Raw genomic sequence first — 21,670 nt, forward strand, 5'->3', positions numbered from 1 at the left:
CCTCTTTGGCATCGTATTCTCCCCCAGGACTAGAAACTTAGGGATGGCCGCGATGGAGGAAAACGCAAGCAAGGAATGCGCTCCTTCTCGTCGCTGTTTCCGATCCCACCCGCCCTTCATTAACCTGTCTCCGTTTCTCAGTTACGTTAAATAATAATAATAATACGCCACTGTTTTCTACCGATGTCCGACTAATAGCTGATTCACGCAGCGGCCGCAGGAAGGGACTCTCGGGGAGTGGGCTGCCTGTCTCCCACTTTCCTTCCACGTGTTGCATTGGGGCAATCGGAAGCCACCTTTGGCGCGCCCAGCCAACCGCCCTTTCGCGTGCGTGTTTTGCAACAAGCTCTTTGCCCTGCCAGCGAAGTATTTCGGATTCTTCGGAAGCTCAGATTGCAAAAAAAAGGAGAGAGAAAAAGGGAAGAGTTTTTAACGCGCGCGCACAGCACGTCCTAAGGCGCTCCTCCGTGGCGTTGCTTGGGCCGTCGTCGGATCCTCGCCTCTGGCTCAAGTAGTGTCCCCAAAGCGAAAGGAGGCCGGTTGGCTCGAGGGCAAGTCTCCGGGCGCGATCTCGCGCTGGTGGACACGCAGGGAGGCAAGTGGAAGCGAGGAGGAGCCGGAGGAGGAGGGCGGAGACCTCCCTCTTTCCCGGGCCAAGAGCGCAGAGGAGGCGCCGGGCCGCTTTACGCGCAGCTCCGAGGGGAGCGCGCCTGGCCGAAAGTGACGCCGCCTAGCCCTGCGATGGCGGGTTCCCGTCCTCTCCGCTGAATCGGCGCGCCTGGGAGGACGGAGGCGGTCCGCTCCCGTCCAGTCCCCGGCCGGCGGAGGGGTTATGCGCCTCGGGCAGCGGCGGGATGGCCTCGGCCGTGTTTGAGGGCACCTCTCTGGTGAACATGTTCGTGCGCGGCTGCTGGGTCAACGGCATCCGGAGGCTCATCATCAACCGGCGAGGCGACGAGGAGGAGTTCTTCGAGATCCGCACCGAGTGGTCGGACAGGAACGTGCTCTACTTGCACCGCAGCTACTCGGATCTGGGCCGCCTCTTCAAGCGCCTGCTCGACTCCTTCCCCGAGGATCGCCCCGAGCTGTCACAGTCCCCCTTGCTCCAAGGTTGGCACGGGTTTCCCCGCTCTCCCTCCCCCTCTTCTATCCCTCGCCCTCGTTTCGCTTTGCGCTTCTTGCCGCGTCTCCGTTAACTCGGAAGGGAGTTGAGCTAAAATCAGAGCGGAGCTTCCTTCCTCGGAATTGGGGAGACGTGGGGAGGGTCCTCTTCCTCTCGTTCCCCTTTCAGTCCTTTGCTGGTGTGTTTCACTACGAGCATGTGCAGAGTGCCTTTCTAGCTGCAGGGCAGGATTACAGCCAGGACTACGCCCTAGGTCCCGAGTTCGATTTTCCAGCAGGAACATAGGAAGGGGAATAAGGAAGAGAATGGAACGGGTGGGAATCCAATAGCCAGGCTTAACTGGAGGCGAGGGTCCTCGGGGCTTGGTTGCGAGGACTGCTTCGACTCCAAGACTTAAGTCCTGGGATGTATGGAATGCGTTGTACAGAGTGCCTCTGAGCATGTGCAAAAGTAACTGCTGATCATGAAATAAAAAAATTCCTTCCAGTAGCACCTTAGAGACCAACTAAGTTAGTTATTGGTATGAGCTTTCGTGTGCATGCACACTTCGTAACTGCTGGTAATGACGGTGTGAACCCAGATTGCGTACTGTCTTTGGCCCTTTAATCCTGTGGACTCTCATCATGCGTATAACACTAGGGGTGCGATTGCTAGAATTCACTCCTAAAACTGCTGTAGCTCTGATAGCTGCTGTATGAGGAACTGCATTTATTTGGACCTGTCTGCTCTGCTGGCACTTTGGCATGCCTTTATGACACTCCTGCCGAATAAGAGGCAGGCGAGGACACTGATTGGTAATTTTGTGCAGGAGTTTAGTGAGCAAACCCTCCCCCCTCCCCGCCATGTCAATCACCCACCTTGATTGCTGATAGCCTTTTCGACTCTCAGTGCTGATCTCTGGCCCTGTGTACGCTTGTGAGTGTTGGGTTGTGCTGATTCAGCAAATGGCATCAAACGTGTGCAAACAGTCTTTGGACATGCTGGTAAGTGAGTCAGGTACTAGCCTGAGATGAAGGTATCTTGCCCAGTGATCTGTGCCAGAGGCAGGAGGCTAATTTGTAGAGCATCTTATATCTTGGGAAGTGTAGGAAGGCTGATTGGTCCATTCTAGTCTAGTCTTTCAGATTTCTAAACCTTCCGGTCTTAAAAGACTCCAGGCAGGTGATTGGCTTGGCACCGATATTAAAAAGTATAGGTAGCATAGCAACCTAAGAAATGCCCCATTTCCACTCAGCATATCTTAGTTATCTCAGGTGGCCTAGTCTCAGAGTGGGGTCTATGGAGCATTGGCCCTTCACGTTCAGGGCTGAATGACTCTTCCAAATAATCAGGAAGGAACAGCCCCACAGGAAGTTGTGAGGCAGTTCTGACAAGTGACAATTATACAGAGTTATGCATTTCCTGACTGCAATCCAGAAGTAATAACTATGTTGGCAAGTTTTGCATTTGGTTTTGAAATGGCTCTCTCCTTGCAAATGTGTGGTAAATAATGGACAACAAACCCACGCACCCCTGATTTTGGATTGTATCGAATGCTATTCTTACCCAGAGTTGATCCACTGAATTTAATGAACATTAAACTTAGGCCCATGAATCTCAGTAGGTCTACTCTGAGTAAAGCTATCATACAGCTCAGTTAGTAGCGCATGAGACTCTTAATCTCAAGACTGTGGATTTGAAAATTCCTTCATTGCAGGGGGTTGGGCGAGATGACCCTTGTGGTCTTTTCCAACTCTATAATTCTATGATCTATGAACTAAGAACCCATCTTTTTAAATTGTACATTCATAATTTCTGCTCATGATTGTATTAGGATGGTTATATGGAGTCAATGTCGTTTGTGCCTGCAAAAGTTCTGGTGTGGACATACTGCTTCTTTTCCGAATGGTGCACGTTTTGTAGTGTCCTACTGAAATCTCGTAGCTTTGTTATACCACAAATGTTCCGGGGTGGGAGGGGAGGGCAGTTTGGCACCGATTTTGCTGTGCTAGTGTGCAAGAGTGGCCCTTCAGATGGCAGTCACACAGCAAAGGTGGGGATGAATCGCAGGGCAACTAATAAAACGGAATGATTTGTGAATGGGCTAATAAAAATCTAATGCATAATTATTGTGTCCACGACACGTTGCAGAACACACCTTCAAAACAAAACAAAAACAAAGGCAGTCAGGAGGGTCACCGTATCTGAGAGTCTAGCACAGCACTTTTAATTTGATGCCCAGTGTGGGCTTTCAACAAATTGCAGTATTTACAAACAAAAAAATTTGCATTTTTCATAAATGCAAAGATGGTTGATCAACACTTTCAATACATAAGCCACTTTTATCCTTGCAACAAATCTGTGAGGTGTCACTGTTGTGACACAGCACCTTGATCCTCTGCTAATGACATCCCAAATGCAACAGGGTTGCATTGTAAACTAAGGTGGCTTTCAGCAGCTTCATTAATTGTGATGAGGACTCTTTAAAGTGAAGGACAAAAGAAAACGAAGGAGAAAGGCAGGCTTAGGACTTAAGTGTTTGAATTATGGTTTTAGCCATTTTTGCCCAATATAACTGATGGCATATGCATGTAATTACTATCCATAATGAAGTATATCTCTCCCCCCCCCCAGTACAGTAGAAAAAGTGGTTTTACGGCAATCTTATAGCCAATCTATGCACATAATGAAAAGCACATAATAAACACTTACTGGCATTGTACCACTTTAGAATGCAAGAGAACAGAGCATAATACTAATACTACTACTAATAATAATACTAATACTAATAGTTTGTTTGCGCTCACCACGTTAAACAGCAGCAACTGAGTACGCAAAAAATTGGCACGCATGAAAAATGACACTAGCTTAGATTCCCTTTTGCTGACATTCTCACTTTTTATGCACTGGAAGTTTGGGATGTAGAAAAGGACTCCCATGTGTTTTATGAAATTCGCTCCCACTGCAAGCTTTCCTAGGCATGTGGGTTGTCTTTTTAGCATTGCTTTCTGTGATAAATAGCTGCTTGCCCTAACAGCAAACTCAGTAGTCCAAGGAGAATGTTTTGCTTTAGGTTTTTTTTAAAAAATGTTATTACTATTCTTGGCAATTGTTTTAGGGGAGTGAAAAAGGATAGGTGTGCCTTACATCTCAGTTTATGGCTGTGTGTGCATACCATACATTTAAAATACATTTTAAGCACATGTACCTCCCAAGAACCTGGGAGCTGTAGCTTATTAATGGTGCTGGGAATTGTAGCTCTGTGAAGTTCTACTCTAAAATGGTAGTGTGGTGTAGTGGTTAGAGTGTTGGACTAGGACCTGGTTGACCAGGGTTCAAATCCCCCCTGCCTTCAACCATGAAGCTCACTGGGTGACCTTGTGCCTCTCAGTCTAACCCATGGGTAGGCAAACTAAGGCCTGGGGACTGGATCAGGCCCAATCTCCTTCTAAATCCGGCCCGCTGACAGTCCGGGAATCAGCGTGTTTTTACATGAGTAGAATGTGTCCTTTTATTTAAAATGCATCTCTGGGTTATTTGTGGGCCCTGCCTGGTGTTTTTACATGAGTAGAATGTGTGCTTTTATTTAAAATGCATCTCTGGGTTATTGTGGGGTATAGGAATTCGTTCATCCCCCCAAAAATATATCCAGCCCCCCCACAAGGTCTGAGGGACAGTGGACCGGCCCCCGGCTGAAAATTTTTGCTGAACTCTGGTCTAGCCTGCCTCACAGGGTTGTTGTGGGAAGGGGAGAAGCATGAATTCCTTGGAGCAAAAGGTGGGGTAAAAGTGAAATAACTAAAAAGTTTTTCAGGAGAAGCAACAAGGGTCAGCTGGGGTGGGAAAATGCCGCAAAGTGAATGGGATTGCACCCACACTGCATCAAGCCATATATATTATATATGCATGTGCCAGCTGGATGTCAAGAAGAAACGCTACAAAGTCACGTGGAAACACTGGGCAGGCAGCAGGGGATCTGTTGTCATCGTTTGGCTCTGATTGCTGGGAAACTGAACTGGGCAATCAAACTCTATGTACACAGGCTGCACCTAGACGCTGCAGGAGACTCTGAGTACAATTGCAGGCAGGCAAGGGAAAGAGGGGCACAAAGAAAAGAGCCTGGATGGCCGCCTCTACTTCACCAAACTGCAAAACAGGGACTGATCTATTTGGACAGAGGAGCTCAGAGTCTGCTGAAGGTTTTATTGGATGCTGCAACTAGACTGGCAAAAGAAACGAAACTGGCAGTCTTACCCTGTGTGTCACCATCTTATAGAGAATTTCATATTTGTAGTAGTAGTAGTAGTAATAATAATAATAATAATAATAATAATAATAATAATAATAATAATAATAATAATAATAATAATTTATTTATACTCTGTCCATCTGGCTGGGTTCCCCCAGCCACTCTGGGCGGCTTCCAACAGAATATTAAAATACAGTAATACATCAAACATTAAAAGCTTCCCTAAACAGGGCTGCCTTCAGATGTCTTCTAAAAGTCTGGTAGTTGTTTTACTCTTTAACATCTGGTGGGAGGGTGTTCCACAGGGCGGGTGCCACTACCGAGAAGGCCCTCTGCCTGGCTCCCTGTAACTTGGCTTCTCGCAGCGAGGGAACCACCTGAATGCCCTCGGCACTGGACCTCAGTGTCTGGGCGGAACGATGGAGGTGGAGACACTCCTTCAGGTATACTGGACCAATATTTATGATGGCCATAAATATCCCATAAACAGTGTTTGAAATTGGCCGGGTGCATTTTGCATCTGTCTTTCGACCACTTGCGACCAAGTGAAGATGCCTCAGTGCCAGGGTGGCGTCTGACATCTCCTCCATCTTGGAGGTGCATGTCTGGGGATCCTTGGATCTGGACTGTTTCCACACACTAATACCCCACCCTGTAGAATCCTGTCTGTTATATTTTATATGCACAGTCAGAATGAATTTCTGGAACCAACATGCCTTTTTCTGAGCAGCCTGAGCAGGAGCAGTCATCCTTAAGAGAAAGAGGTTGGAATCGGCCAGTATGTATATGGACTGTCCCTGGATCATGGGACTCTTCTTCTTTAAGTTCTCAAAGCTCTGAACCTAGCTTAAGGTTGCCATCTGAACTAGCCAGATGTTCAACTGAGACTCAATCACAGTCAGTCCAGCATTCGAAGAAGAAGAGTTTGGATTTGATATCCCAATTTATCACTCCCCTTCAGGAGTCTCAAAGCGGCTAACAATCTCCTTTCCCTTCCTCCCCCCAAACACTCTGTGAGGTGAGTGGGGCTGAGAGACTTCAGAGAAATCTGACTAGCCCAAGGTCACCCAGCAGCTGCATGTGGAGGAGCGGAGACGCGAACCCGGTTCCCCAGATTATGAGACTACCGCTCTTAACTACTACACCACTCTGGCTCTTTAGAGCTGCCTTGCCCCCAAAGGGCAACTAGGCATTCCGTTTTGGCGACTGCAGCCTTGGTTTAAGGAGCCATTTGGCACCTAGCTGATATATCTGAGTTTCTAACACTGCCCATAAGCCTCTAGCAAAGCCTGCTGGGCAGCACTGTTTTGAGGCCAGGCTATGTATTTTTAGACACTTACCTGGAAACAACCCTGAGATGACTTTACACTCACATTCTAAGGCAGAGACGGGGCGCTTGTGCCCTTCCAGGTGTTGCTGGACTCCCATCAGCCGCAGTTAACATGGGCATTGGTCAGGGATTGATGGGAGTTGTGGTCCAGCAGCATTGAGAGTTCACCTCTGTGCAAATCCATTCGAGTTAATTCCATCAAAACTCGCAAGCATATGATCCCAGGCAGGCCGCGATCACTCTCAGCTCCCCATGTTCCTGGAAGTCACCTTGCGCCGAGGCCACTGGGTGCAGCAAAGAGCCTTGTGCCTTAAATAATCAATACAGTGGTACCTCGGGTTAAGAACTTAATTCGTTCTGGAGTCCGTTCTTAACCTGAAACTGTTCTTTACCTGAGGTACCACTTTAGCTAATGGGGCCTCCCGCTGCCATCACACGATTTCTGTTCTCATCCTGAAGCAAAGTTATTAACCTGAGGTACTATTTCTGGGTTAGCGGAGTCTGTAACCTGAAGCGTCTGCAACCCGAGGTACCACTGTATAGAGAAATCAAGGGGTGTACATGGAAGTATGAAGTGGCCGGCCCGGGTCACCAAGCCATAGGTGGCTGACCAGCCTACTGAGAAATTCTTCAGCCAGCCTTTCTGTTCCTTTTCAGCTCGTGGGCCATAGAAGCTGTGGCATGTTCTGTCAGTGCCAGGCTCCATTTCCTTCAGCTCACTTCCCCATCTTTCCCTAGGTCTTTAAGCTAGTCAAGTTTCTTCACACTCTGCCTCTAATGTCAAGTTTCTTCACTCTCTGCCTCTAATGGAATCCTCCCCTAACCACCGCTACTGCTCCCACCCCCTCAAGTATTTGGACTATTTCATTCTGCTCTGCTTCTGCCACTTCAATCTTCACTGCATTGTTTTTTGGGCTGTTGTTTCCTTTTGTGATCTTGGAAATGTGAAGTTGTTTCCACGTTGGTTTGTGCTTTGCTGGCAGCGGGAGGGAGGGAGGGAGGGAGGAATTTGGCTGAGACTCACTGTCCTGAAGCGCCCCCTGCAGACAGCTCTGGAGCACTGCTGCTGAAACCTGGAGACGAACCCAATCGGGTTTGTTTTTCTAAAATATTTTGCAAGCATTCTTGCTGTTCTGCCATTTGCACATCAGATTGTGGGTGTGTATTTGGTCTCCTTGGGGGGAAATGTCTTATTTTCTAGCTTCCCAGTGAATTGCATGTGACTTCATACCATGTACTACCATCGAATAGTGCCGTAGGTCTATTCATTTTGCTTGTAAAGACCCCAGATTCAATCTCCAGGTAGAGCTCAGAAAAGATTCCTGTCTGATATACCCAAGACAGCTGCTGCTGGTCAGTATGGATCTGTGTTTCTAATATTAGGAACAGAGAACAGACGAAGTGCCCGTTTATTTTGCGATTCCTGTTGATAAGGCGAAATGAGGAGTGTGTCGAGAGTTACAACAAACTTTAAAGAATACTTTGTGAGGTACCATCCATTTGCATAGCCCTTTGCTAGTAGCACGAAAAGCTATCTGTTCCTTGGGTTTATATAGCTTGTTTTGTATACTCTCCCAAATATTAATGAAAATTTGCAGGGCAAGAAGTTGTGTGGCTAACAGGCAAACATTCAAATCCTTATGGATTCATTTACAGCAAACTAATACGTTTGACGGGACATGGGTGGTGCTGTGGGTTAAAACACAGAGCCTAGGACTTGCTGATCAGAAGGTCGGTGGTTCGAATCCCTGCGATGGGGTGAGCTCCTGTTGCTCGGTCCCTGCTCCTGCCAACCTAGCAGTTTGAAAGCACGTCAAAGTGCAGGTAGATAAATAGGTACCACTCCAGCGGGAAGGTAAACAGCATTTCCGTGCGCTGCGCTGGTTCGCCAGAAGCGGCTTAGTCATGCTGGCCACATGACCTGGAAGCTGTACGCCGGCTCCCTCGGCCAGTAAAACGAGATGAGCGCTGCAACCCCAGAGTTGGTTACAACTGGACCTAATGGTCAGGCTTTACCTTTAATACGTTTGATATCTTTCCACAGGGTCACCACCCAAAACTTCACTAACACTGTGATACTGTGTACACAGTATCTCTTGTTAATATCTTTTAGTGGGCTAATTTATTGTACACTGCTTTTTCTTTTCTTTTCTTTTCTGCCTGGGAACATAAAACCTCTTGGGTGACTTTTACCTCCTGAGACTGACCCAGATGTATATCACTATTTAATATATGTGATTCAAACATGGTTATTATATACAGGGTGTTTCATGTTCCTTTCTTTCTTTGCTTGATCTTCAGCAATTGTTCACTTACAAAGATTTTGCATTTGGACAAAGGGCCCTTGGATAAAAAGAATTATGGGAAGTGCACTATTATTGCGAACTAGCAAAATGCTGCCCATTGTTATCAGTGGAAGAATATATGCAAACCAAGGGAGGACTTGCGTGTTGTGGAGACTTCAGAGAGGATACAGTTGAGCTTCATCTGCTGTGTATGATATTGCTTTACATGTACAGTGCAGATAAGGGTATATTCACTTAATGTGTGAAGGGGTTCAAATGTTTTGTTGCCGCTCTAATTCTGTGAAGGTGATGTTATTTGTTGGGGTGGGCAGAGTCAGAAACTCAGATATATAAACTAGGCACCAAATGGCTCTTTAAACCAAGGTCACAGTTGCCAAAACAGAATGTATAGTTGCCCATTTTGGGATAAGATGGCTATAGAGCAGCCTTTCTCAACCTGTAGGTCCCCAGATGTTGTTGAACTACAACTCCCATCACCCCTAGCTAGCAAGGCCAGAGCTCAGGGATGATGCGAGTTGTAGTCCAACAACATCTGGGGACCCAAAGGTTGAGAACTGCTGTTCTAGAGTCTTATTTTTCACGGACAGTGATGGATTCTCAGTTAAACATCTGGCTAGTACAGATGAGAACCTTGAGCTGGGTTTAGAACTTTGAGAACTTCATCCAGGGACATACCACATCAGTGTTCAAAACTCTCATTGTTCTAGGCGCATTTCGCAACTGGGAATTTCATTAGCGCGAGCAGTTTCTGAGCTCTGGGCGCAGTACTGCGCCTAAGATTTCAGATTAAAACTGCTGAGTGGAAGGTAAGGAGGACATTTTTCTGCCTCCCCACTTCCAGCTACTCTCTGAAGACTGGAGAAGAGACCCTCTTAAAAATATTAGGGGGGTGGGCAGGGGAAGGACTAGACCATGTGAAAAATGAACATAATATTTTAGCTGCAGTTCATTCATTTTCAGCTTTGTATTCTTGTTATTAAAAAGTGTGCCTAGACATTCCATTGTTGCGCCCATAACCTAGGTTTCAGGTGCCCTTTAGCTCCTAGCTTTCATATCTCAGTTTCTAACACTGGTCCGCATATATATTGGCCTATTCCTACCACTTTGCGGGCAGGACAGTGTGATGAGGTAAGTGAAGACCAGCGCTGTTCACTGCTGCTTCTCAGGCTGCACTGAAAAAGCACTTTGGTTCCAGAAATTCATTCCGAGTGTGCAGATAAATTATAACTGATAGACATCTACAGGATGGGTTATTAGTGTGTGGAAACAGTCCAGAACCAATGACCCCCAGATGGTGGAGTTGTCAGGCGCCATCCTGGCACCCAGGCATTTTCACTTGGTCCCCAGTGGTTGATAGCCAGGTGCAAAATGCGCCTGGCTCCTGGCTAATTTCGAACACTGGGGAAGGAGCAATGTCAGGCAGACCACTTAAAGAGAGCTGGTGGGTTGTACAACTTGGTAGGAATCAAATCATGCAGGCCATTTTTAAAGAAGTCGTTTGTTTCCTATAGCAGCCTTATTTTGTTCATTATTACATTTTTATCCCACCTGTCCGAGGAACTCAAGGTGATGTACATCGTTCTCCTCCTCAACAACCACTTTGTGAGTATGGTACATTGGGCTGAGACTTTCAGCTATATAGTGGTACCTCAGGTTAAGTACTTAATTCGTTCCAGAGGTCCGTTCTTAACCTGAAACTGTTCTTAACCTGAAGCACCACTTTAGCTAATGGGGCCTCCTGCTGCCGTCGCACCGCCAGAGCACGATTTCTCATCCTGAAGCAAAGTTCTTAACCTGAAGCACTATTTCTGGGTTAGCGGAGTCTGTAACCTGAAGCAGATGTAACCTGAAGCGGATGTAACCTGAGGTACCACTGTTCAGGGGAACCTCGGTTTTTGAACGTAATCCGTTCCGGAAGACCATTTGACTTCCGAAATGTTCAAAAACTGAAAACTCAATATGGAATCCTCAATACAATAGAGAAACTCAAAACAGAAGCTGTGTGGCATGTTTGGCTTCTGAAAAGCATTCAAAAACCAAAGCAGTTACTTCTGGGTTTTCGGCATTCGAAAGCCGAAACGTTGGACTTCCGAGATGCTTGAAAACCGAGGTTCCACTGTATTAGTAAAATACAGTCTGTTATAACACTGTGACACCAGATAGTGCTGTAGAACTCTATGAATTTTTCCATTGTGAAGGGTTTTTCAGAGTTTTTTTTAATATACTAAATAATAATAATAATAAGAAGAAGAAGAAGAAGAAGAAGAAGAAGAAGAAGAAGTTTTATTTATACCCTGCCCTCCCCCGCCAAGATCGGGCTCAGGGCAGCCAACATCAAGTATAAAAACAATTGATTAAAATCCAACATAAAAACAAGATTAAAATCCAACATTAAAATACAGCCACATTTCAGTAGAAACTCAAATAAAAAACTTTTTGGGGATGAAAACGTCAAATCTTCACCAAGGCTGTGTAGATGCAGCCAGAGATTGTGAATGGCCCAGGGCTGAGCAGGGATCTGAACCCTGGATTCCAAGATCCTACTGCATCAAACTAGTTGGTACAAATCATGATGTTTAGATAGTATTTAATAAGTTGTGGTGTTTGGACTCTGAGGCACATTTGGAGCAGATTTTCCTCTTCAAAGAATTCTGGGCACTCTAGTTTGTTAAGGGTTGCTGGGAGTTATAGCTCTGTAAGAGGTAATCTGTATTGTCCAGAATTATTTGAGGGAAAGGGTGTGTTTTGAATGTGCTTTAAATGTATAGTGTCTATGCAGCCTAGGTGCCCAAAAGTACAACTCCACTACCCTGGAATTTGAATTGTGACTTTTAGCCACTGCAGTTAAGGAGTCAACACTACAGAGTACTATAGTGTTTTTCTGGATAGCTGAAGTTAGGGCTGCCATATGTCCAGATTTTCCCAGACATTACCTGAATTTCAAAGGTGGAATTGATGGCTGAGGGGAATTTCCGAAAGGTGGTCCTGGAACTTAGACAAGTCATTCGAAACATCATGTATTTTTGGCGTTGTTGTAAAAGAAATAAAAGCGCTCAACAATTTTGGGCTCTTCCATAGTGGTGAAGAGCATTTGTACATACAGTGGTACCTCGGATTACATACGCTTCAGGTTACAGACTCCGCTAACCCAGACATAGTACCTCAGGTTAAGAACTTTGCTTCAGTATGAGAACAGAAATTGTGTTCCGGCAGCACAGCAGCAGCAGGAGGCTCCATTAGCTAAAGTGGTGCTTCAGGTTAAGAACAGTTTCAGGTTAAGAACGGACCTCTGGAACGAATTAAGTACTTAACCCAAGGTAACACTGTATGCATTAGGCATGTACGCTGTTCTACAGGTTTCTCCTTGTCTCCTGGCAGTCTGTAACTTTGTTGAAGCAAACCAAGCGTTTCCAAAGGCAGTGGCTGCAGTTGCTATGCTGTGGCAGTAAAGATAGCTTCACAATTGATGCCCCGCATCAGTTGTGACACATTTTATTGTCGGCAGTGTCAACAGTGCATTAACGGAGCCTGCTCAGAATCTTTGTCTGGCAAACAAAGGCTCTGGCTCTTTAATTATCTAGCTGAAAGTAAGTTTTTGGCTGCCTCGTTCTCCTTTGCAAGGAGTTGTTGTTTTTAATATGGCATGGGCTGTACACCCTCGCAGTGCAGCTTGCCGAAAAAGGAGCCAGTTTGTATCTTTTGTTATGAATTACTTGCTCTTAAGTGCCCTGGTAAAAAGATCTTAATGATGTGCTGCCAATCATTTTGAATTTACAGTGGTACCTCAGGTTAAGAATTTAATTTGTTCTGGAGGTCCGTTCTTAACCTGAAACTATTCCTAACCTGAAGCACCACTTTAGCTAATGGGGCCTCCGGCTGCCGCCACGCTGCCAGAGGCCAGAGCACGATTTCTGTTCTCATCCTGAAGCAAAGTTCTTAACCCCAGGTACTATTTCTGGGTTAGCAGAGTCTGTAACCTGAAGCGTATGTAATCTAAAGCATTTGTAACCCGAGGTACCACTGTACTGCGAACAAGACAATAGTTTTTTTAGCTGATTTATGTTGTCACAGGGTTACTTGAATACATTGACTTAGTAACTAAGCCAGGCTTGCAAAACAAAGTCACAGAGGTTACTAGTCCTCCTCCTCCTTCTTTTTAAAGCTAGCTGTGTGCCCACTACAGTGGTACCTCGGGTTACAGATGCTTCAGGTTCAGGTTACACACTCTGCTAACCCAGAAATAGTACCTCAGGTTAAGAACTTTGCTTCAGGATGAGAACAGAAATTGTGCGGTGGCAGCAGGAGGCCCCATTAGCTAAAGTGGTACCTCAGGTTAAGAATGGTTTGAGGTTAAGAATGGACCTCTGGAACAAATGAAGTTCTTAACCCGAGGTACCACTGTATATGCTAGGCTGGAGTTTCCTGAAATGGAAAAAAGAGAGAACAAATGTTTAGAAAGCTTCACTGCAGAGTTACCTGGATACAATCTTTACTGACATTACTAGTCTGAGCTAAGCTATCAAAATCTACAATATTTGCTGTGATGTGCAGTTTTTTGTGACCTCCTGAATTCTGCTCCAAATTTTGGTGAAATTCAACTCCCAAAGATACAGCGGCATCAGGACTTGGCAATCCGAGAGAGAGAGAGAGAGAGAGAGAGAGAGAGAGAGAGAGAGAAGGAAGTTCTCTGTCTCCAGAGTGAGATATTCCTCTCCCCTGTCGCATCCAGGGCTCCCCTAGATGACCTGTTTATGGGGCAGTAAATCCAGATTTGTTTGCACAAAGCTTACTTACTGGTTGGACTGTGTCCAATCTTTTTTGAGCATTTGCTCTGATTTGTTTGCCGGGAGGTGATAGGATAGCGAGCATTCATCCTGAACCCATTCTGATTTGTTTGTGTGGTTGGTTATGCACCTTCCTATTAAGCAATTGTTTAGTCTGTCCTTTTCACTGTGTTCCCCCATCACTTTCCTTGCTGTAAAAGGTCTGTTATTGTTTTTTAAAGGGAATTTGTTGCAACAGAGTGCTATCATCCACTTTAATGCTGCAAAACTAAATTTCCAATATGCACTTGAATCCATCCTGCAAAACACCAACAGTCTAGAGGTGACCTTAGAGCAGTGTTAGAACCTCAGGTATATCAGCTAGGTGCCAAATGGTACCTTAAACCTAGGTTACGGTCATCACAGCGGAATGTTTATTCACTAGGGGGTTGGACTAAATGACCCTCAGGGTCTCTTCTATGATTCTGTGAGCTCACATACCATACTTTCCCATGTATAACACACCCACACCCTTGTATAGGACGCACCCTATTTTGGAGGACTCCAAATTAAGAAAATGGGCCAGAGTTGAATGGGCCAAATGTTGAACTTTTTGGGGACTTTGACGTGCTTTCGAACTGCTAGGTCGGCAGGACCAGGGACCAAGCAATGGGAGCTCACCCTGTCCCGGGGATTCAAACCGCCGACCTTCTGATCAGCAAGTCCTAGGCTCTGTGGTTTAACCCACAGCGCCACCCGTGTCTCATTTGCAAGGTAGGTAAAGGTAAAAGGTAAAGGACCGCTGGATGATTATGTCCAGTCAAAGGTGACTATGGGGTTGCGGCACTCATCTTGCTTTTCCGGCTGAGGAAGTTGGCCTTTGTCCACAGACAGCTTTCCAGATCATGTGGCCAGCATGACTAAACCACTTTTGGTGCAACGGAACACTGTGACGGAAACCAAAGCGCACAGAAACGCCATTTACTTTCCCCCCACAGCAGTACTTATTTATTTGCTTGCACTGCTGTGCTTTCGAACTGCTAGGTTGGCAGGAGCTGGGACAGAGCAACGGGAGCTCACCCCATTGCAGAAAGTCAAATCGCTGACCTTCCGAACGGCAAGCCCAAGAGGCTGAGTGGTTTAGACCACAGCGCCACCCATGTCCAACACATGTGTGCACATGTATGGACATATACACAGTTTCCAATTGCTTTTCACGTGCCCTGTTGCCTACCTTAAATATACAGAGAGCTGGAAAGCTATGAAATCTGTAGTTCTTGAGTTGCGATCAAGCATTCACGTGACCAAATTGAAATTAGGAAAGGAGTGCCACAGCTGATTCTTAGAATGGTGAAGATGACTTTAAAAGAAGATTGGGCAAATTTATGGAAGATAAGGCTACCAGTAGCCACTAGGCATGATGGCTATGTTCCTCCTCCGCTGTATGCCTCTGAATATAAATTGCTGGGAATCACAAGTGGACAGCACTGGTCGGATACAGTGAGAATGGACTGCTGAACCAGATGGACCTTATATGTGATCTACCAGGGTTCATCTTACATTCCTTTTAAGACTGCAGTGAGATGGGGCTCTTAAAGCCTTTTGCAAGTCTCCTCCCTCTTCCCTATTGAAGTCCCTGAGACCAGGAACTTCGAAGGGAAGAAGGAAGAAACCTGCAAAAGCATTTGCAGGTCTCCCCTGCTTTAAGTCCCCAATCTTGTGCCAATCCCACTCTGATCTTTAATTGTTGCTCATTAGCTGATGGATGAAGAATAAACCCTAGGCTATGGGATCCTGTTCCCAACGGGATAAAACCCTGTCCGTCTCTCACCCATCAGGTAGTGGGCAGAGTTTGGGGAAATGGCCTGGCAGGTTGGCATTGGTCCATGGACTCAAGATTCTCCAGCCCTGTTATAGTGGGATGTTCCTGCAAGCACCAGCAACAGGGGGTTAGATTTGCTGCCAGGGGGAGAGGTAAGGCATGAAGAAAGCTTTGCTGTGGAGAGATAGCTGTGCTTCTCTTCAGCTAGGTTAAAATCAGGCAAGATGTGCACTCTTTGCCCAGATCCAATGACAATCTTTTGCATGTGGTAGGCATCCTGCATGCATGGAACAGGTACACTGTTTATACAGAACCTTACAGAATCCTGCTATGAACTGGAAAACAAAAGCAGATACTTGTATTCTGTGCATGGGAACACATGAGATCTTGTTGCAGGAGACAGGCAAGGCCTGCAGATTCACTGCCATATATACAATGTGAATGCATGTTTATATTTACGTACTGCACACAGTCAATGCTGCTATGATATTTTCATGGCTGGATATGTAAACAAACTCCTGAATAAATTATAGCAATTAAAGGTATATTTTTATACTTTTACTTAGGCCTCTCTTTCTGTTTTCATACTATTCCTTTATAACACAATGCTAACCATGATTATGAGTGGCGCTGTGGGTTAAACCACTGAGCCTAGGACTTGCTGATCAGAAGGTCGGCGGTTCGAATCCCCGTGACGGGGTGAGCTCCCGTTGCTTGGTCCCTGCTCCTGCCAACCTAGCAGTTCAAAAGCATGTCAAAGTGCAAGTAGATAAATAGATACCGCTCCGGCGGGAAGGTAAATGGCGTTTCCATGCGCTGCTCTGGTTCTCCAGAAGCAGCTTAGTCATGCTGGCCACATGACCCAGAAGCTGTACGCCGGCTGCCTCGGCCAATAAAGCGAGATGAGTGCTGCAACCCCAGAGTCGGTCATGACTGGACCTAATGGTCAGGGGTCCCTTTACCTTTTACTGCACACAGTAGGAGTTCTGTAAAGAGCCATTTCAGGGTGCATTTCTATGAACCAAGTATCTCAGCAATTGCATACTTCAATAGCAGCCACTTCTCATCACTGTCAAAGACACTAGGACATTTTCTGTCAAGGCTGAAACTTAATGGGTAGGGTAATTTGATGGAGGAAGAATTGGTCCAGACAGTAAGATTGTTTTAATGGTCACGTGCCAATTTAACCATGGACTTCATAAATCCAGAATTTCACTGGCTTTCTTCTGTCTCCTTGGTGAGTGCCAAAACTCTTCTAATTGGAAGAGTCATTTCCATAGAGGAAACTGAGTATGTTGACACAGTGTCAGCTCACTGAATTAATTTTGAGTGACGGAATAGCAAAGAAATGAATTCTGAATAAAGCACAGCATTCTACATTGCCTGACTGGAATGCACAAGTGAAAATTTGTAGCAGTTGGTCATTATATAAATGGGATCTGAATATTTGTTTAAGTTCTAATTCGGCTCCATCAAGAGATGAGGAATGAATATTCACAAATGGAGTTTGATGCTCAACTGCTGCATTTTATGGATGTGTGTTTGGACCCAAATTCTCAAAACAGCTGTAGTTTGCTCCAGCAGGAGATTCAGGACAGAATTCCTCCACTTCTGTATTATCTGCACTCACTGGAAAGTCAGATGACTTCTCACCAAGTTAACAGTCCAGTGTATAGAAAGGGAAGTGCTAAATTTACACATCTTCCATCAACTATAATCTCATACTATGTCCCCTTCCAACTCCTCTTTGCTGGGGCAAAGTTATATACTAAGGGAGCAATCCTAACCATGGGAAACCATGGAGGTCCAATTGCAACTACGTGGAGATTTCTGGGCAGCAGGTTGGCAACCACAGTTTAAAGACCTCTGCCTTAGTCCATAGTTAATGCATTTCCATTTCCCCTGTGTGTGTTTCTGCTTCTTGCATATTGGAACAAGTGAACTGCTGTAAGAAGCAAGCTACAGTCAAGCAATGTACTGTGATTTTCCATGTATAAGATGAGGTTTCTTTTACTGTAAAATGATCTCCCAAAACTGGGGGTGTCTTATACACTGCTCCTCTTATACACGGGTAGTGGGTAGGGGTAACCAATGATTGGTTGCAGATTGTCATTGGCGATTTGGTGTGTGATTGTTGGCTGAGTCAAAGGCTGCTTTGTATTGGCTGATGCTGCGTTAAATGGATGCGTGATTGGTTGCTGTGGCAAGGGCTGTTGTGGATTTGCAGCCACTGCAGCTATTGGGCTTGCGATTTCCTTCTGCTGTTGGCGATCGGGCAGACTCATTTTGCAAACGCGGGTGATTGTTAGCAAACCACGCTAGCAATTGTAACCGTCGGGTTAGTGATGGGTTAGCTCAACTCTGGTCAATCCTCTGGTTCATCCCCAAAAAGCTCAACAACTTTGAGCCATCCTCTCCCCAAAAGTGGCGCTGTGGGTTAAACCACAGAGCCTAGGACTTGCCGATCGGAAGGTTGGCGGTTCGAATCCTCGCGACGGGGTGAACTCCCGTTGCTTGGTCCCTGCTCCTTCCAACCTAGCAGTTTGAAAGCACATCAAAGTGCAAGTAGATAAATAGGTACTGCTCCAGTGGGAAGGTTTCCGTGCGCTGCTCTGGTTCGCCAGAAGTGGCTTAGTCATGCTGGCCACATGATCCGGAAGCTGTACGCCGGCTCCCTCAGCCAATAAAGCGAGATGAGTGCTGCAACCCCAGAGTCGGTCATGACTGGACCTAATGGTCAGGGGTCCCTTTGCGTTTACCTTTACCTTTACCTTGCAAAAGACTCTTGAGAGTCCCATGGATTGCAAGAAGATCAAACCTATCCATTCTTAAGGAAATCAGCCCTGAGTGCTCACTGGAAGGACAGATCCTGAAGCTGAGGCTCCAATACTTTGGCCACCTCATAAGAAGAGAAGACTCCCTGGAAAAGACCCTGATGTTGGGAAAGATGGAGGGCACAAGGAGAAGGGGACAACAGAGGGCGAGATGGCTGGACAGTGTTCTCGAAGCTACCAGCATGGGTTTGACCAAACTGCGGGAGGCAGTGGAAGACAGAAGTGCCTGGTGTGCTCTGGTCCATGGGGTCACGAAGAGTTGGACACGACTAAAGGACTAAAGAACAACCTTGCAAGTATATAAATGATCATAGCAAAAATGATATGGGAACCTATATAATCCACAGGGCTCTGTATCATGCAGTTCTCTAAATATGTTGCAGAACTATGGAATTTGGTGGGATTCTGCGTTTTCAGAATCTCACCTTTAAAAGAGCAAGTTTTTTTGCATTACGGTTCTGGAGATTAGCTTGGAAGTATCTGGGCACCATTTTGTGAAAGCCCAGAAGAGAGACGTGAAGCTGATGTGGTGTTTCTCATGATTACGGGATGACTTGGCGCCTCAGTAAGTTTGACTAAGCGCGATGACATTAAACATAGTTCCTCACACTTCTGAAATTATATGTAACAGAGGAGGCTATGAGGTATGGAAGAAGTTTGCAGTTTCAAAGACGGCTGTTAACTGTAATTTCAAATGACAGCTGTAAATGCTGTAATCTTCTTTCAGACAAAATGCCCACAGAGAACAACACAACCCTCTTCTTGCTCTTTCAGCAAGTTTTACCCATGTAACAATGAAGTTGGGTAACATTTCTCATGTTTGACAGTTTGGAGACGGATACTCATATATGTCAAAGCAGTTTTATTCTTTCCTAGCTATCTGACCAAAGGGTGGCTAATTTTAGGTATTTAATATAAGAAGAGCTCTGGGGTTTGTTTGTTTTTTGCTCACAGGCTTGGAAGATTGTTTCTCTTGGAAGATGGTTTCTACTAGAGAGTAAACTTGGAAACAAATTTCAGCGATTTGCTTGTAAAGATACCCAAGATGACACTGTAGAATTTTGTAACTGTATGAACGCTACAGCTATCATTTCCCCCCTGAAGTTAATCATTGTATTGAGAGTCTGGTCTAGGGGGTGAGGACCGTCCATCTCACAAGCCTCATTTGGCCTGTGTGGCCATTTCTACCAAACTCTGTCCACCTACCAATGGTATGATGTCATTTAATGTCACCAGACAATGAGTGTTGCAAACAAATACACTTGCCACTTATTCTTTTCAAGGGGATTTGCTCACTGCTGCCATCAGCTTCACTGATGGCTATGTGCGTGCACTGTAATCCTAAATAGGTTTACTCAGATGTAAGCCCCTTTGAGCTCAGTGAAACTTACTTCCTGATAGATGAGCTCAGGACTGCATTCTTAACTTGATTTGAGTAGTTATTCCCTCTTCCTATAGTGCTTGGGAACTGTAGTTCTGGGGTTGAGAGGAACTCTCAACAGGCAATTCTTTGCATCTCACCCAAATTTCGTCCAGAATTTGGCAAAGTGCAAGTAGGTGGCCATTATAAGACCTTTGTGAACAGTACTAGCAGGAGTGCCCAGCGCCATGGGAGTAGCCAAGGGGGAGCAGGGGGCAGCTGCCCTCCCCCAGATCAAGTAAAATAATAGAAGTACTTAACTAACTGACCAATCACATCGGTTCTGCCCCCCCCCCAAATCCTGGCTATGCCCATGCGAGTGCTGCCGGGGATTTCTTAGAAACCAACCAACATTGTGGTGAAAAATAATGATGAATAGTGTAATTTGTGAGTTTGGACCCATCACGTCCAAAATTGGGAGAAGTCATACCAAAGTCACATTTTGGTCTGCCATCTTGATTCAAAATGCCGTGCGGCATCCAAATGAAGACACAGCCTCTCTCGCTTCTGGAACCCGCTTGCTGAGTTTGCGATGATATCTCGAGAGGCACCCGAATGCACAGAGAACAGACAGGCAGGCAAGCCACTTTCTAAAATGTATTGTGGATTAAGGGGCTGCAGTGGCTCTGAGCCTTAAAGTCTGTACAACTGAGTGTCCTCCTCCAATCCAACAAGCCATAGTTCATAGCTTGGAGATTATAGCAAGCTAGAAGCAGTCAGAATGTGTATACCATGATAGCAGTGCATGCAGATCAAGGCAAAGATCTAACGAGACACACTTAAATGACCCCACCCAGATATCTGAGCAAGCACGTAACTATGACATAGGCCAACCTGCGGCCCCACCCCTCTAAAACACTTCTACATTCAGTTAATCTAACCTAAGGGAAAATTCTTTCCAAACATGCTGCTAACATTTGTTAGGACATGCTTGCAGTTGAATTGCAGTTGCTTCTGTTCAATGAACCCTGGAAATTTCTGAGTAGTGGACACATTTTATTTATTTATTTAAAAGCGTTCAGCAGAACTTCCGGAGCTGTTTCCAAAGATAATAGAAATTTCATTTTTAAAAAGCAACAAAACAAAACCCAGACACATTAAAAACCAAAAATATGCCCCCCCAAAAAAAGACGAGGAAAGAAAAAATGCCTTTGACTGTTGCTGAAAATAGAACAGTGTTGGTACTAGATGGGCCACTCTGAGGAGATTCCAAAAATAGGGTGCCACCACTGAAAAGGCTTTTTCTCTTTCCCCCAACTGCCTTACCTCAATGGTCAGAAAGGCTGGAGAAGATGGTGTTAAGGAGCCCTCACTGGAAGGGGCTTTTGCATTCAAAAGGGACCATTGGGATATCCTATTCAGCACATGTGCTTTGCGGTCTAGATACAGCTAGGACTGCTGGAATCTTAGGCAAGTCAAATTCAACAACTTTGGGGTTTGTCTAAAGAAAGTGCAACAACAACAACAGCAACAACAACAACTTATTATTTCTACCCCACCCCCGCCACTCTGGGTAGCTTTCAACAAAACATTAAAAACAGAATAAAACTTCAAACATTAAAAACTTCCCTAAACAGGGCTACTTTCAGATGTCTTCTAAAAGTCAGATAGTTGTTTATTTCCTTGACATCTGACGGGCGCCACCACCGAGAAGGCTCTCTGCCTGGTTCCCTGTAACCTTGCAGTGAGGGAACCACAAGAAGGTCCTCAGAACTGGACCTCAATGTCCGGGCAGAACGATGGGGGTGGAGATGCTCCTTCAGGTGTACTGGACCTAGGCCATTTAGGGCTTTAAAGGTCATCACCAACACTTTGAATTGGTCTTGGAAATGTACTGGGAGCCA

At 45.6% G+C, this 21,670-nt stretch overlaps 1 protein-coding gene across 1 annotated transcript in view; it reads left to right on the forward strand.

Moving 5' to 3' along the window:
• Nucleotides 1-778: 778 nt before the first annotated feature.
• The window catches only part of PXDC1 (PX domain containing 1), a 35,565-nt gene continuing 14,673 nt past the window's right edge, over nucleotides 779-21,670 (forward strand). Inside the window, exon 1 of the mRNA XM_081918338.1 lies at nucleotides 779-1,110. Coding sequence (XP_081774464.1) covers nucleotides 855-1,110 — 256 coding nt within the window. The 5' untranslated portion in view covers nucleotides 779-854. The remainder of the gene's footprint in view (nucleotides 1,111-21,670) is intronic.

The sequence above is a fragment of the Podarcis melisellensis genome (assembly GCF_964234715.1).
Source record: "Podarcis melisellensis genome assembly, chromosome: 7".
NCBI classification, from domain to species: domain Eukaryota; kingdom Metazoa; phylum Chordata; class Lepidosauria; order Squamata; family Lacertidae; genus Podarcis; species Podarcis melisellensis.